General features: G+C 48.0%; 1 protein-coding gene across 2 annotated transcripts; it reads right to left on the minus strand.

The window, feature by feature from the left end:
• Positions 1 to 5,705: 5,705 nt before the first annotated feature.
• On the minus strand, positions 5,706 to 12,140 carry Slc35b1 (solute carrier family 35 member B1). Of its 2 annotated transcripts, none has more exons than XM_017799467.2 (9): positions 11,726 to 12,138; positions 10,949 to 11,052; positions 10,237 to 10,342; positions 9,737 to 9,767; positions 9,027 to 9,184; positions 7,999 to 8,125; positions 7,021 to 7,127; positions 6,702 to 6,855; positions 5,706 to 6,008 (listed from the first exon to the last, which is right to left on the minus strand). In XM_017799467.2, the coding sequence occupies exons 3-9, from the start codon at positions 10,282 to 10,284 to the stop codon at positions 5,956 to 5,958; spliced, it is 678 nt and encodes a 225-aa protein (XP_017654956.1). In that variant the 5' UTR covers positions 10,285 to 10,342; positions 10,949 to 11,052; positions 11,726 to 12,138; the 3' UTR covers positions 5,706 to 5,955. The 2 variants fall into 2 exon arrangements, with proteins under 2 accessions (XP_017654956.1, XP_008836542.1); XM_008838320.3 differs by having other exon boundaries at positions 5,708 to 6,008; positions 10,237 to 10,367; positions 11,726 to 12,140.
• Positions 12,141 to 13,117: the final 977 nt, after the last annotated feature.

Here is a 13,117-nt window from a genome sequence, read left to right on the forward strand (position 1 = left end):
CATAGTCAAATACCCTGCAATGTATAATCAGAGAATAACTTTACTTTTCTCTTTTTTCTTTTCCTTCCTTCCTTCCTTCCTTCCTTTCTTCCTTCCTTCCTTCCTTCCTTTCCTTCCCTCCATCCCTCCCTCCCTCCCTTCCTGTGTTTGGGATTCATCCCAGGCCCTCACACATGATTGGCAAATGCTCTACCACTGAGCTATATCCAGTACCCTGCCCCCTTTGCTTTTTCCCTTTGAGACAGGATCTCACGTGCCCAAGACTGGCCTCAAACTTGCTATTTAGTCAAGGATAAGCTTGACCTTATGATCTTCCTGCCTTCACCACCTAAAGAGTAAGGGGATTACAGGCTTGTGCTACCATTTCAGTTTTAGGCTATGCTGGGAGATAGAACCCAGGGCTCCATTCATGCCTAGGCAAGCATGCTACCAACTCCAGCCCCACCCCCGCCCCCGCTTTTTGGTATTTTTGAGACAGGGTCTCCCTGTAGCTCCAGACGGCCTGAAACTTGTTCTGTAGACCAGGCTGGCCTCGAACTCAGAGAACTGCCTGCCTCTGCCTCCCGAGTGCTGGGATTAAAGGCATACACCACCATGCCTGGCTCCAGACCCACTCTTAACTGCCCCCCCACACCTCCCCTCTCCTAGCATGCAGCCCAGGCTAACCTTGAACTCTGTATGGAGCAAGGATGACCTCGAATTCTTGTTCCTCCTGTATCCATTTTCCAAGTCCTTGGATTACAGGCATGGCCACCATGCCTGGCTCTTTTGAATCAGGGACTCATTACCTTGCCCAAGTTGGCCTTGAATTTGCAATCCTCCTGCCTCACAAATAGATGAAATGAGAGGCTAATGCCACCAGGCCTGTCTATAGAGAATAACATTTTATGTTGAATATCTTCTGCAATTGAAAAATTATCACTAAGATAGTGGTGTGACTTCTAATTTCTTTGGACGAAGATAACCTTTCCTATTTTTTTTTTAGTTAAAATGTTCTTTTCTGAACTAAAATGGGGTCAGGCATGGTGGTGCATTTGAAAAGTAAAGACAAGAAGAGTTTGTGTTGGTGTGTGTGTGTGTGTGTGTGTGTGTGTGTGTGTGTGTGAGTGCAGTACCCATGAAGGCCAGAAGGCATTAGATACCTTGGCCACCACACTACACTAACATCCTCACTTTATCACACGGGTGCACTCACATACATGCAGGCAATATACTCATACACATAAAATAAAAATAATAATTAAAAAAAAAGGCAGCATATCAGCCAGGCATGATTGCGTACACCTTTAATCCCAGTACTCAGGAGGCAGAGACCAGTGGATCTCTGTGAATTCAAGGCCAACCTGGTCTACATAGTGAGTTGCAGGCCAGCTGGGGCTACAGGGAGACTCTGCCTCAAAAAGACAAAAAAAAAAGTGTGTGTATGTATGTATGCTTGTGTGAGCTTATGCGTACCATTTCGAAGTTCTGGGAATTTCTAGAAAAGTCCAAACAGCTGGGATCCACCAGCTTAGTCTGCTAAGGATTAAAGCACTCTCTGATCAAATACTGGGAAATGGAACAGGTTGCTCCTACCCTCCCTCAGAGTGAGTCGACCTTTAGCTGATACACTTCGATGTTTCAGGCTTCCTATTCCAAATGCGGGGAGGCTGCTTCTGGCCCAAGCTCTCCCCAGGAGTGTCTTAAGAATAAAATGGCACAGCCTAAAGAGCCTGAGGAAAGCAGGAGCACTATAAACATGTGAGCTCACTGTTCTGAAGACAGCTGGTATGTTTTCAATGGGAAGAGCTGAATGATCCCATAGAGACAGGGCAATTTCTCTGCCAGAGCACCTGGGGAAAATGACCATCTCTGCTCTGCAAACTGTTCCCTAACAAGTGGAGCCAGCTGGTGGAGGCAATGGGCCCCCTGAGGGGCTTCCTCCCTCTGAAAGCCTAGGTCCAGGAGGCAACTGGAACTGGAGGACACACCCAGACACTGGAAAGGGAGGACATACAAAGATAGCTCCTGCAGGTCACCTTCCTGCTCTCGGGTTCTCAGAGATTTTTTTTGGTCTTTTTTAATTTTATTTTTTATTTTATGTGTATGTGTGTATTGCCTGCATGTAGGTAAATGCACCCATGTCGTGCAATGCCCGTGGAGGTCAGAAGAGGCTGTTGGGTCCCCCGGGACTGGGGTTACAGACAGTTGTTAGCTGCCATGTGGGTGCTGGGATTTGAACCCGGGTCTTCTGCAAGAACAACCAGTGTTCTTAACCACTGTGCCATCTCTCCAGCCCTGTTTTTTTGGTCTTTTAAAAAAATATTTTATTTATAGGCCATGTGTGATGGTGCACACCTTTGATCCCAGAACTTGGGAGGCAGAGGCAGGTGGATCTCTGTGAGTTGGAGGCCAGCCTGGTCTACATAGCAAGTTCCAGGCCAGCTGGGGCTACAGGGCGACCCTGTCTCAAAAAGACCAAAAAAAAACTTTTTTTAATTATTATTTTTATTTTATGTGTATGGGTGTAATGCCTGCATGTAAGTGCACCCATTCTGTGCAATGCCCAGAAGAGGGCGTCAGATCCCCTGGAACTGGAGTTACAGACAGTCACTAGCCACCATGTGGGTGCTTGGGTGTAAACCTGGGTCCTGTAAGAGCAGCTAGTGCTCTTAACCAGAGCCATCTCTCTAGCCCCTTTGTCTTTTTTTTCTTTTTGAGACAGGGTCTCCCTGTAGTCCCAGCTGACCTGAACTCACTATGTAGACCAGGCTGGCCTTGAACTCCGAGCTCCACCTGCCTCTGCCTTCCGAGTCCTAGGACTAAAGGCGTGTGCCACCACACCCGGCTGCCCCTTTGTCTTTTTGAGAAGGGTCTCCCTGTAGTCACAGCTGGCCTGGAACTCACTATGTAGACCAGGCTGGCCTCCATCTCACAGAGATCAACCTGCCTCTGGCTCCCAAGTGCTGGAACCAAAGGTGTACCATGCCTGCTGTTTAGTGCCCTTTATAAGGGCATTACAGGGCAGTGACAATATATAACCCATTCCTTATGCATGATCCACAGTAACACTTAATGCCTGCCTCTTCAATGCAGGAAAAACATTCATACATATAAAATAAAAATAAATGTCATGCGTGGTTATGCACATCTTTAGTCCCAGCACTCTGGAGGCAGAGACAGGCAGATTTCTGTGAGATGTAGGCCAGCTTGATTTACACAGTGAGTTCCAGGTGGTCTGGGCTACGGGAGACCCTGTCCAAAGAAACAAAATTAAAAAGAAAATTTTAATGTCACTTTTTTTTTTTTTTTTTTTTTTTTTTTTTGTGCGACAGGGTCTCCTTGTAGCTCCTGCTGACCTGTAACTCCCTATGTAGACCAGACTAGCCATGATCTCAGGTTTACCTGCCTCTGTCTCCTGAGTGCTGGGATTAAAGGTGTGTACCACCACATCTGGTTTATTCTTCTTGATGTTTAATTCCAGAATAGCTTTTCTCAGGATTGTGTCCCAAACTGCACTTGTGGGTCACTGTCCTTGCTATAGGCCAAGAGGTGCAAATAAATGGAAAATAAGCTTGTCATGAGCCTAAGCACAAAGAGCCAAACAGGAGGCAGCCCTGATGTTTTGACCAAAATAGACCTAAGTACAATGCAGCCTATAGTGAAAACACAGGACTTAGGGAAGTCTGCAGGCTGGGTTCCTCCCTTCTGTATGTACCTGAGAATTAACTGCAGAGGAGGTCCTTTGATCTTTCAAAACCTGAGGCATTGGCTGCACAGGGTTAGCAATCAGATCAACATCGCCTGTCTGAACTTGCCTGGTATTTCTCATTATCAGGCCTGTTATGATCTAACAGTAGTAACTGAGTTTAGTCAACTCTGTCCTTTTCTGTTTCTATGCTCCTGCAGGTAAATCTGCCAGGCAAAACAAGCTGGCAACTTATGAGACAGTTTTTGGGTATCCTCAGTGGAGTAGAATGGAGACTCGCATGAAAGCCATGCTCCTGCCATGGGTTCTCTCCGGAACTTTTGGGAGGCAGAAGACAGGGAGAGGAGAGCTTCAAGCCATTTGCAAACTTTTCCTGCTAGGAGGTGGCGTCAAAGCTCCACCTGCCCCTGCTTTCATCTTCCTACTCTCTCTAGTCAAGCTTCACCTTGCCAGGACACCTTCCTTCCTATCTCCCTATGAGAACCTTAGCTTGCCCAAGGTTAAAGGCACTCTCTGACCCAATACTAGGAAGTGAAATAGGTTGCTTCTGCCCCCCGCCCCCAGGGCAAGGTCCAGTCCTACCTACCTCTGAAGCTCCAGCATTGCACAGTAGGTGGCACCAGAAAGGAGTGCTGGATGAGCTGACTGGAGCCCCAGGGAATTCCCAGGAACTGGACTCCCTGTCTGCAACTGGAAGGACTAGCTGATCTATGAGCTCTCTCTCTAGGGCCAGGCAGATGAGAGGTTGCTGAGCTGTTGAAACCACCTTGGTCTTGGTGACTAGCATTAGGTTCTTTATAGACAGCTAAAAGGCAGGGGGAAAGCAGTGGAAGGGACAAGTCTGATGGCCAGGAAGCTGATGTCTCGTTAGAACAGGAGACACAGATGATGGCTACCTGTGGGGCCCCAGTCCTGCCAACAGGTTCTAACCACCCACCTGATCCACAGGAGAGCACCCAAGAACTGTCAGTGTAGCTGAGAGGAGCTTGCTGACAACCCTAAGGATGATAAAAAATAGCAGAGCGAGGGGTAGAGAAAGGAAGTTAGCTCAGTTAAATATATTTAAAACTTCCCTCAAGAGGAAGGTGTTCAACAGGGGGCATGTAGGGGCAGGGATTCAGTGATATCTGACTCCTAGGGAGCAAGAGGAGTCCAAGAAGGGAGGTGCTTGAAAGGCTGGACAGGGCGGTAAGGCAGCACTCAGGAAGGAGGCCAGGCTCCCATCTGGAGAACCAAGGGGCGGGGGCCGCGAACAGATGGAGGGAAAGTTGCAGCTGGTGAAAATGCACTTTCATGTGTAAAGTTTGGTCCTTGGAGGATTGTGATTTCCAGCTCTGAAGGCAGCAGTAGGCAGGTGGCTCTGCTCCATGCTCCTCCTCCTCCCCCCATTACCACCCAGAGCACTCGACAGTGGCCCTGTGCCAGAACTCAGCCACCATGCCTTCCGCCAGCATCCCTTTCAACAGGCAGAAGCTGGCATGATGACACCTTGCTTGACACAGCCAGAATGGCAGAGAATCACAATGCTTTAGTGGCTGAAGGGGGCAGGGGAATAGGGATGAATCTTCCTCCCTGGAGGAGATCAGGTGGACTGAGAACAGAGAGCTGGAGGGAGGGAGTAAGGAAAAGTACATTCACAGACCTTCCAAATATGTTCATGATTCATGCACAGGTTCTCAGTCAAATTGTGGTTGAGGGGTGGAAGTGGAGACAGGATAAAACCCAGCAGATTCTGAGGTTCTGGATCTATTTCAGCCTCAAGGTGTTCCTTTAGAACACATCTTTAGCGTTTCGTGACTTGTGCCATGGAGGTTTGAAGTGATTCTATATCCTCTGGCTCTAACAGCCAACCACCTGTCTTAGCATACTTAGAGCTCACCTGTGGGAGCAGAGGCTGCTGGCACAACCATCCCACCTCCCAAAGCTCCTCTCAGTCATGTGCACTTTGTGGGGAAATTATCGCCCAGTCCCGCCAAGCCTAGCCTAGCCCAGAGAGCAGCAGCAGGCTCCTGAGCTCTAAGCTTGCCTTTCTTCTCTTTATTTGTGCTAGACTGTGCAAAAACAGAAATTACCAACTTGTCTTGTTAAAAATCCAAGTGCTTTGTTTAGAATATGCGATCTTGCTTCCTTTGAGGTTTTTTTTTTTTTTTTTTTTTTTCAAAAGATTGGAACCCAATCCCTCATTGAGATTGAGTTCATGTCCTCAAGATGTCAGTGTCAGAGATAATAACTTAAGTGTTCTTGGAGTGGAGGAAGTCTCTCTCTCCCTAGTGGGATGTCTTCTTTGTTCCTTTCCCAAACTTGGCATCAAGACCAAGACCTGTGGAAAGGAGAAAATGTGCTTAACTTTATGGGGGACACAAAGCCTACTGATGATTTACAGAAGCCAGCCTTGGTTCTCCAAAATTTCAGAACACTAGTTTGGTTTTTTCTTTGTCTTTTTTGAGACAGGGTCTCCTTATAGCCCCAGCTGTCCTGGAACTCACTATGTAGACCAGGCTGGCCTCGAACTCACACAGATCCGCCTGCCTCCCAAGTGCTGGGATTAAAGGCGTGCGCCACCACGCCCAGCAAGAACACTAGTTTTATATAACTTCTTCAAGAGACAACAAAATGGCACCAAAAAAAAAAATCACCAACATACTGGTAATATGCGCACACACACACACACACACACACACAAGACCATAAGAAAACTGGAATCAAAATTTCTGGGCTATTCCTCTCTGTTCATGCATCAAGCTGTACAGGTTGGTAGGGGGAGGGAACATCAGCTCTGTTCCACTCGGGAAGGAAGGATCTGGGAAAGGCATGCTGTTGAAGGCCTTCACTAAGATGAATGAATGCACAGGAGGAAAGTCACATACAAAACAATGCTCCCTTTTCTCTTTTAGTAAACTTTTCTCTAAAATAGTGAACTAAATCTCCTGCATAAGTAAAATTTAGAAAAATAACTATAAAGCTTTGTGTCCCTCCGTGGCCCAGAGAGGCACCTGATCTGAGTGCAACTTACCCAGAAACACCAGCACGGTGCCCACCCACTGCATGGAGCTGATGGGGTTGGCAAAAAGGATTACAGAGGCCAAAATGGTGAAGAATTTCCGTGTTGTGGTGATGATGGAGCAGGTCAGGGGCCCAAAATATACAACTGTCATGAAGATGAAGCTCTAAGAGAGAAAAAGGTGGGTGAGGTTCCTAGGTATCCACCATGAGGTCCCAGAGACAGGCACCAGGGCTAACGCAGCCACCCTCTTCTTCTAGTTAGACCAGTCTTTCTTAGGGAACCAACTCTACCAGAGGGAAGCCAAATGGCCCCCTCCAAAAAAACTCACCTGACCCAGGGCACTGGTCAGGCCAAACAACAGGATGCTATAGATGATGGTCGGGTACCTTTCAGCGAAGCTCAAGAATTCCCAGAGCTCCCCAGTGAACAAGATTCCTAGGAAACATCAAGAGGTTAACAAAGTATCTAGTGTGGCACACACCCATACTGGCATACAGGCAGCTTAAATACAAAGGAGGCTGGGTGAGGAAGGGTACATGGAGTTTATACTGGCCTGACATGCATCTTTCTCGTATTTTTTTTTCTGATTACAAAAATTAACTCTTCCAAAAAATGAATTTTTCTAAGAAAGACTTCAAAGTTAATCAGTTACTTCTACCAAAGTGATTATGTTGAGCATGGTGGCTCAAGCCTATGTTCTCAGTATTCAAAAGCTGAAGCAGGAGGATTGTAAATTCCAGGCCAGCCTGGATTACAGAGTGCAAACATATTGCAAAGATCCTTGAATGTTGCAGAGACAGAGACCCACAGGTATCTAGCTCAAGGAGGCGCCTAGAATTGGTCACCTCTAGCCACCAGCAGTCTCCTTCAGTAATCCCAGTGTACTTCATGAAAAATAATTTCTACATGTGCCCAGATTTGAGAGTTAGGAAAACTGATTCCAAGGAAAAGGCATTCACATGTGAACTCCATTCAGTGTGCTCCAAGTCTGTTCCCTATAAGCAATGTCATATTTGCCTCACAAGGGGAACATCCTCACATACCCCCAGGTATTGTTCTGTGTGTCTTCCCATAACATCTGGCACATGTCTACCCCTATAATGTTAGTAACAGGTAGCAAGCAGACCTTGTCAACACAGGTCTTTCCAGGGAAGTCTCTCAGGGCTTGGACAGAAGAGTGTGTTGGAACCAAGTCAGGCCTTTGGCCTGCACAAAATTAGCAACTGGCAGCTGAACCACAGATAAGCAGATGAGAGCAGTCTGCCCTCTGGTGATCTGGGGAAAGAACAACAGAGTGGCTCCTTACCAGCTCCCAGCAGCAATGTGGACCAAAGGTTGATATTCAACATCATGTTGTTGGAGCCTGTTTGGTAATGAGCCCGCATGTGATCCTGGGAAACACCTGTCAGTCCATCCAGGGTTAGAGACAAGAGCTGGGAAAGGAAAAGGAGCAGTCTGCCATGAGGTGACCAGCGGAGCCCCTCCTTAACCCAGGACACAGGGTTCTTCCCTCAAGTAACTCAAAAGACAGAGTCCTCAGAACAAAAGCTGCCTGTGGCCTGAAGTGTAGAGGTACAGGGGGAGACCATGCTAGTTGTCCCTCCAGCAGGCGAACAAGCTAACTGTGCCATATGATGGGACTGCAATCAGAGTAGAGCAGAAAGCTATTTCTCAATGTAATGCCTATAAGCTGGTGCACAGGGGGCTGAAACAGGTTGTGGTGAGCCATCTACATTCTTCCAGAGAGCTGAGGCTGGGCTGCCAAGTCCCCACAGGTTAGCTTCCTACCTGAGAATAGAACTGTGCTCCAGAGACAAGGCTCAGTGATCAGACTGCCTGGACTAGAGTCCTGACTGCCACTTAAATAGTGTGTGACTATGGGCAAGTGATTTTATCTCTGGCCTCTGTTTTCTCATCAATAAACTAGAGATAGCACTACCTGTGTTAGGAGGCTGTTGTGAAAATCAATTAATATGTGAAACACTTGGAGATAGGGCCTAATACATAAGCAACAGTTGTTGTTTCTCAACTCAGGGTACCATGTTGCTTGACAATCCAGGGAGCTATACACCATTCCTTCCTCGTTGACTTTTAGGCCTCTCTGAACTCACACCAGGATCTAAACACAGACCTTGCAGTACTCGTCTCCAGAAAAGCGCAGCAGTGGTTAAGTATTTCAGGCTTCCTATCATGGTCTCAGCAGAGCCAGGGACTCTGCAGCAAAGATCAGCAATAGGAGACACCAGACCCTCCTTTGGCTCTCTGCCGGCCTCGATGGGGCTGTCCTTTGTGGAATTTGCTAGAAAAGGTTGTCTTTGAAATAGGACTGCATACCAAAAGCAGCTCTCCAAAGCCGACTGTGTGTTCTTCTATCCCAACGACTTTCTTGGGTTTGTACATGAAAAGAGCCACTCCAGCCACAATCAGCAATACACACAGGTACTTGGCTAGTGGGTACTTCTTCTTCAAGAGGGTCACCCCAAGGAGCATGACTACAGAACACAAAACAAAACAAAACAAATCAGCCCCCACCAGCATAAGTGACCCCAAGACTTTCCTCCTGGGAGCCAAGACTGAGGAAAAAAGAATGTTGGAGAAGGAAGGCCTATAAAAGATGAGAGGAGGGGTACCAACCTGGCACCTAGATAAAGATGATTGAGCAACAAGCTTGAGTAGAGCATAAGGTGGAGAAAGGTAGAGGACAAAAGTCAAAGGTCCAGGAAGGAACTGGGCAAGGGTGGAGAAGGGGGGAAAGATGAAAAGTGAAAAGAAAGAAACTGATGACCCAAATAGGATTCAGGGTGTGAGATGACAGTGTAAACACAGGGGACACTGAAATGACTGAGGTCCCGAAGCAAGTAAGGTCAACCTCTGGCTCCCACAAGTTTGTGTACACCACAGGAAGTGACAGAGAAGACAAGAAAATCCCTAGAGACCTATGATGGGATGATAAAATCCAAAGGGATACAGAGCTCTAGGGGAGAGAGAGAACATTCACTCCAGGAAGTGAGAACAGAAGATGCAAACCATCTTCTTTTGCTTACCTGGGATTGGCTTGCAGGATTTACCAAGGACCTGAAATGAAAGTGAGCACATAATTTCTGAGCATCTGTGATGTGCAGCAAGTGTACTAGGTTCTATATTAAAAGTACATTCTAGGCCTGTACCTAAGAGCTCAGCCTCAGAAAGCAGCAGCCTCATCATGACCCAAACCATCACCCCAACTCTACGGTCCTACATACTCCCAGGGCTGCTTTTTTTGGACAGGGTCTCACATAGCCCAGGCTGGCCTCGGACTCCATAGGTAGGTAAAGATGACCTTGAACTTCTGATGTTCCTACCTTCTCTATGCTACAGGCAAGTGCCACCACACTGGGGCATGTGCTGGGGATGGAACCCAAGGCTTCTTCAAGCACTCTGCCAACTGAGCTATATCTCTACCCTTCTAGCGTTGTTTCTCTTTAAGTCACAGATCTGAGGAAAGACCCCTTAATCCTTTCCACACAATTTCTGAGCCAACTCTCATCTCACCCTGAGAGTTCACCTGAGTTGGGTAGTTGACAAACTGTAGTGCTGAGTTGCTGGAGACCATGGCACCCACATAGGAGACAGAGCAGGCAGCATAGAGCCAGGTCCGAGTACGATCCACCCTGGCAGTGTCAAAAAACTGGATCACTGGGAGAAGACAAAAAAATAAAACAAAAACAAACAAAACATACAAGAGAAACCTGGTGGGGTGAGGCTGGACTGCTAAGCAAAAGTTGAGGCTACATGAAAGGAACTTGTCTGTCAAGTAAGACAGCTATTTCTGTCTTCTTAGACTGGGACATCTCTAAAAATTATTCATCTCTCTAGCTCCCACTAAGTCTAACAAGACCACATGCAGGGTGGATGTGGGGATTCATTCAGTTCAGCTTAAGTCTGCTGCTAATCTTTGGGGAACAAAGAAATCTCAAAATAGGTCTGAAGCTGACAGAAAGGAAAGTTTAAAAGACGATGGAAAAAATGTTTTAAGTATTTTCAATGGGGATCTGGAACACAGAAGACCCACTCATTTCTTACTCAAAGTTGGTATAATTTAAAGAATATTTTAATCTGGTTTCAGAGTCGTTAACTTTACAGACTGCGGAGAGGCTGTTTAATACTCAAGGGGATGAGACGTAGGGAAAGTGAGACCTTAAAGATCAATCAATGCCTAAGGCCCAGAATATAGCAGTGAGGCCAATGGCACACCCAACAAATTATTAGATACTCACAGATCTTGGCAAACACAGCATTGATCACACACTGGATGAACACCAAAGTTAAGGCAAAGGTGAATTTCTCCTGTTTGGCTCCTTCCCCATATTTTCCTCTTGTTCTAAAATGAAATGCATGAGAAAGATGGGAGAAATTAGTATGTTTCACTCAGTTCATCACCTAGTATGCCCAGGGCCAGTGAGGGCTTTGAAATTATCGTGCCTTTCTGGATGGAGAGGGAGAATTTGTAAGGATCACTGGGCAAATTTACAAAAGGGGGCTGGTTTGACTGGCCCTACAAACTAAACATCGAAGCCTACTGATCCCATAGCCTAAGGAAAGAATATCCGTGAAGAATAAAGCTAGGGATAAAATGGAAACTCGGCTGGTGAAATAAAGCACCCGAGGTAGGAGAAAACTAGGCTGAGAGCAAAAGATTTTCTCTGCAACCAGCTGGGAGTTCGAAAGAGCTGGCTGTCGGGTTACAGAAACCTATCTATGGGTATAAGGCCCAGGCTCTTGGAACCAACAAGGGTAAAAACATCTAAAGGAAAAAGAGTAATCATGTCCCCCCAATCCAGAGGCCAACCCTAGCATTTGGGAATTTTAAGGACTCAAAGCTGGGGATGCATAATAGTGGAGTGCAAGAAAGGTCTGAGGGTTAAAGGGAAGAAGGGGGCAGCCTGGGACCGAACACGGGAGGCCGGAGGGCTCCGCCGCAAACTGGGCGGCGGCGGCAGGATGCCGGGCCCGCGGGGATGTTCGCGCTCCCGCCCCTCCTGGGGTCCGCTCACATCTTCTCCTGCAGGATCCCATAGTAGAAATAACAGACAAAGACACCCAAGAAGCAGAGCGGCAGGCGCAGCCGGTCTGGCACCAGGGATCTGCTAGCGGCCATGAGATGCCCGGACGAATCGGCCGGAGACCCGCTCAAAGCCGGCAGCGGGATCGGCGGCGAAGGCGAGAGCTCCAGGCGGACATCGCCGACCGGCGGCAGGGGCCTCATAGGAGCTGCGTGAGACCGCCTCCTCGTAGGGCCCAGCAGCCACCTCCAGTACTGCCGTCTCAGAGCTGTCGAGAGGGAAATGCCTCCCAACCAGGCAGCCGCGTTCCAGGAAAGAAGGCCAGCCCTGGGACCTTGGCTCCATTCCTGCTAGCCAGGGGAGCTGGCCATATTGAGGTTAAAGCCTCGCCCTCGAGATTTTCCGATCAGGCAGCGCCGAGGGCAACTACGACCCGGATCTCGGCGGGGAGGCCTAGGCGATGCGCGGGCGGGGAGTGATGACGTAAAGGGATGTGGAGGTCACCAATTGGCTGCACGGAGAGAAATTAGACAGGTGGGCGGGGAAAGAGGCGGTGCGACCGGCTAAGCAAATCAAAGTCTTTCTCGCGGTCGACGGCCAGGCCTCCGCTGGGCCCTAACGCCGAGAATCCTTCATAGAGCTGCAGCGCCCTCTAGCTGCTGCCCAGCGTCAGCGACTCCAACCCGCTCTACAGGGCTTGCAAAGCCTGGCTGTGGAACGTGTCACCCCTGTCACTTACAAGCAGCAACAGACCACACGTGTTGCTTAAATTCTGAGCCACAGTATTCTGGGGTAATTAGTAACAGCCACATTGTCACCCCTTGAATGTTCTTAGGATCAAATGAGCTAAGGTTTGTGAAAGTGTCTTATAAACTGTAAAGTGTGTTGTGCAAGTTTCAAGTATTATAGTCATTACTCTTTCTCAACTCTGCCGATCTTATTTCCTCACATCTTAGAGGTGAAAATGCAAGTTTATTGAAGTGACTTCTCTTTCTTTCTTCCCAGGGTTTCTTGTAGCCCAGGCTGGCCTCCAACCCGCTATGTACCCAAGAATGGCTTTGAACTCCGTCCTTGCCACCACCTCTCAAGTACTGAAGTGAGTTTTCTGCAAGGCCTACAACTCACCGATGGAGCAAACATTCCCCCCACCCTTTCCCATAATTGGGTGGATCTTAGGACCCCTCCTCCTCCAAGAGTTGGGTCTCCATCTGTTGGCCCTAGTTGCCAAAGCAAGACAAAGTCTTTCTGCTACCACCCTCAGACCCACCACCGCCCCTTAATAACCAGCACAATTCCCAGGCAGCAGCTGGTCTCTGGGTTGCACTTCTAGCAGCAGGCTCCTTTGGCACAGCCTCAGGCAAAGGAAGGAAACACTGGGCAGTA

The sequence above is a fragment of the Nannospalax galili genome, unplaced genomic scaffold (assembly GCF_000622305.1).
Source record: "Nannospalax galili isolate Female #2095 unplaced genomic scaffold, S.galili_v1.0 scaffold95, whole genome shotgun sequence".
In the NCBI taxonomy this organism is placed as follows: domain Eukaryota; kingdom Metazoa; phylum Chordata; class Mammalia; order Rodentia; family Spalacidae; genus Nannospalax; species Nannospalax galili.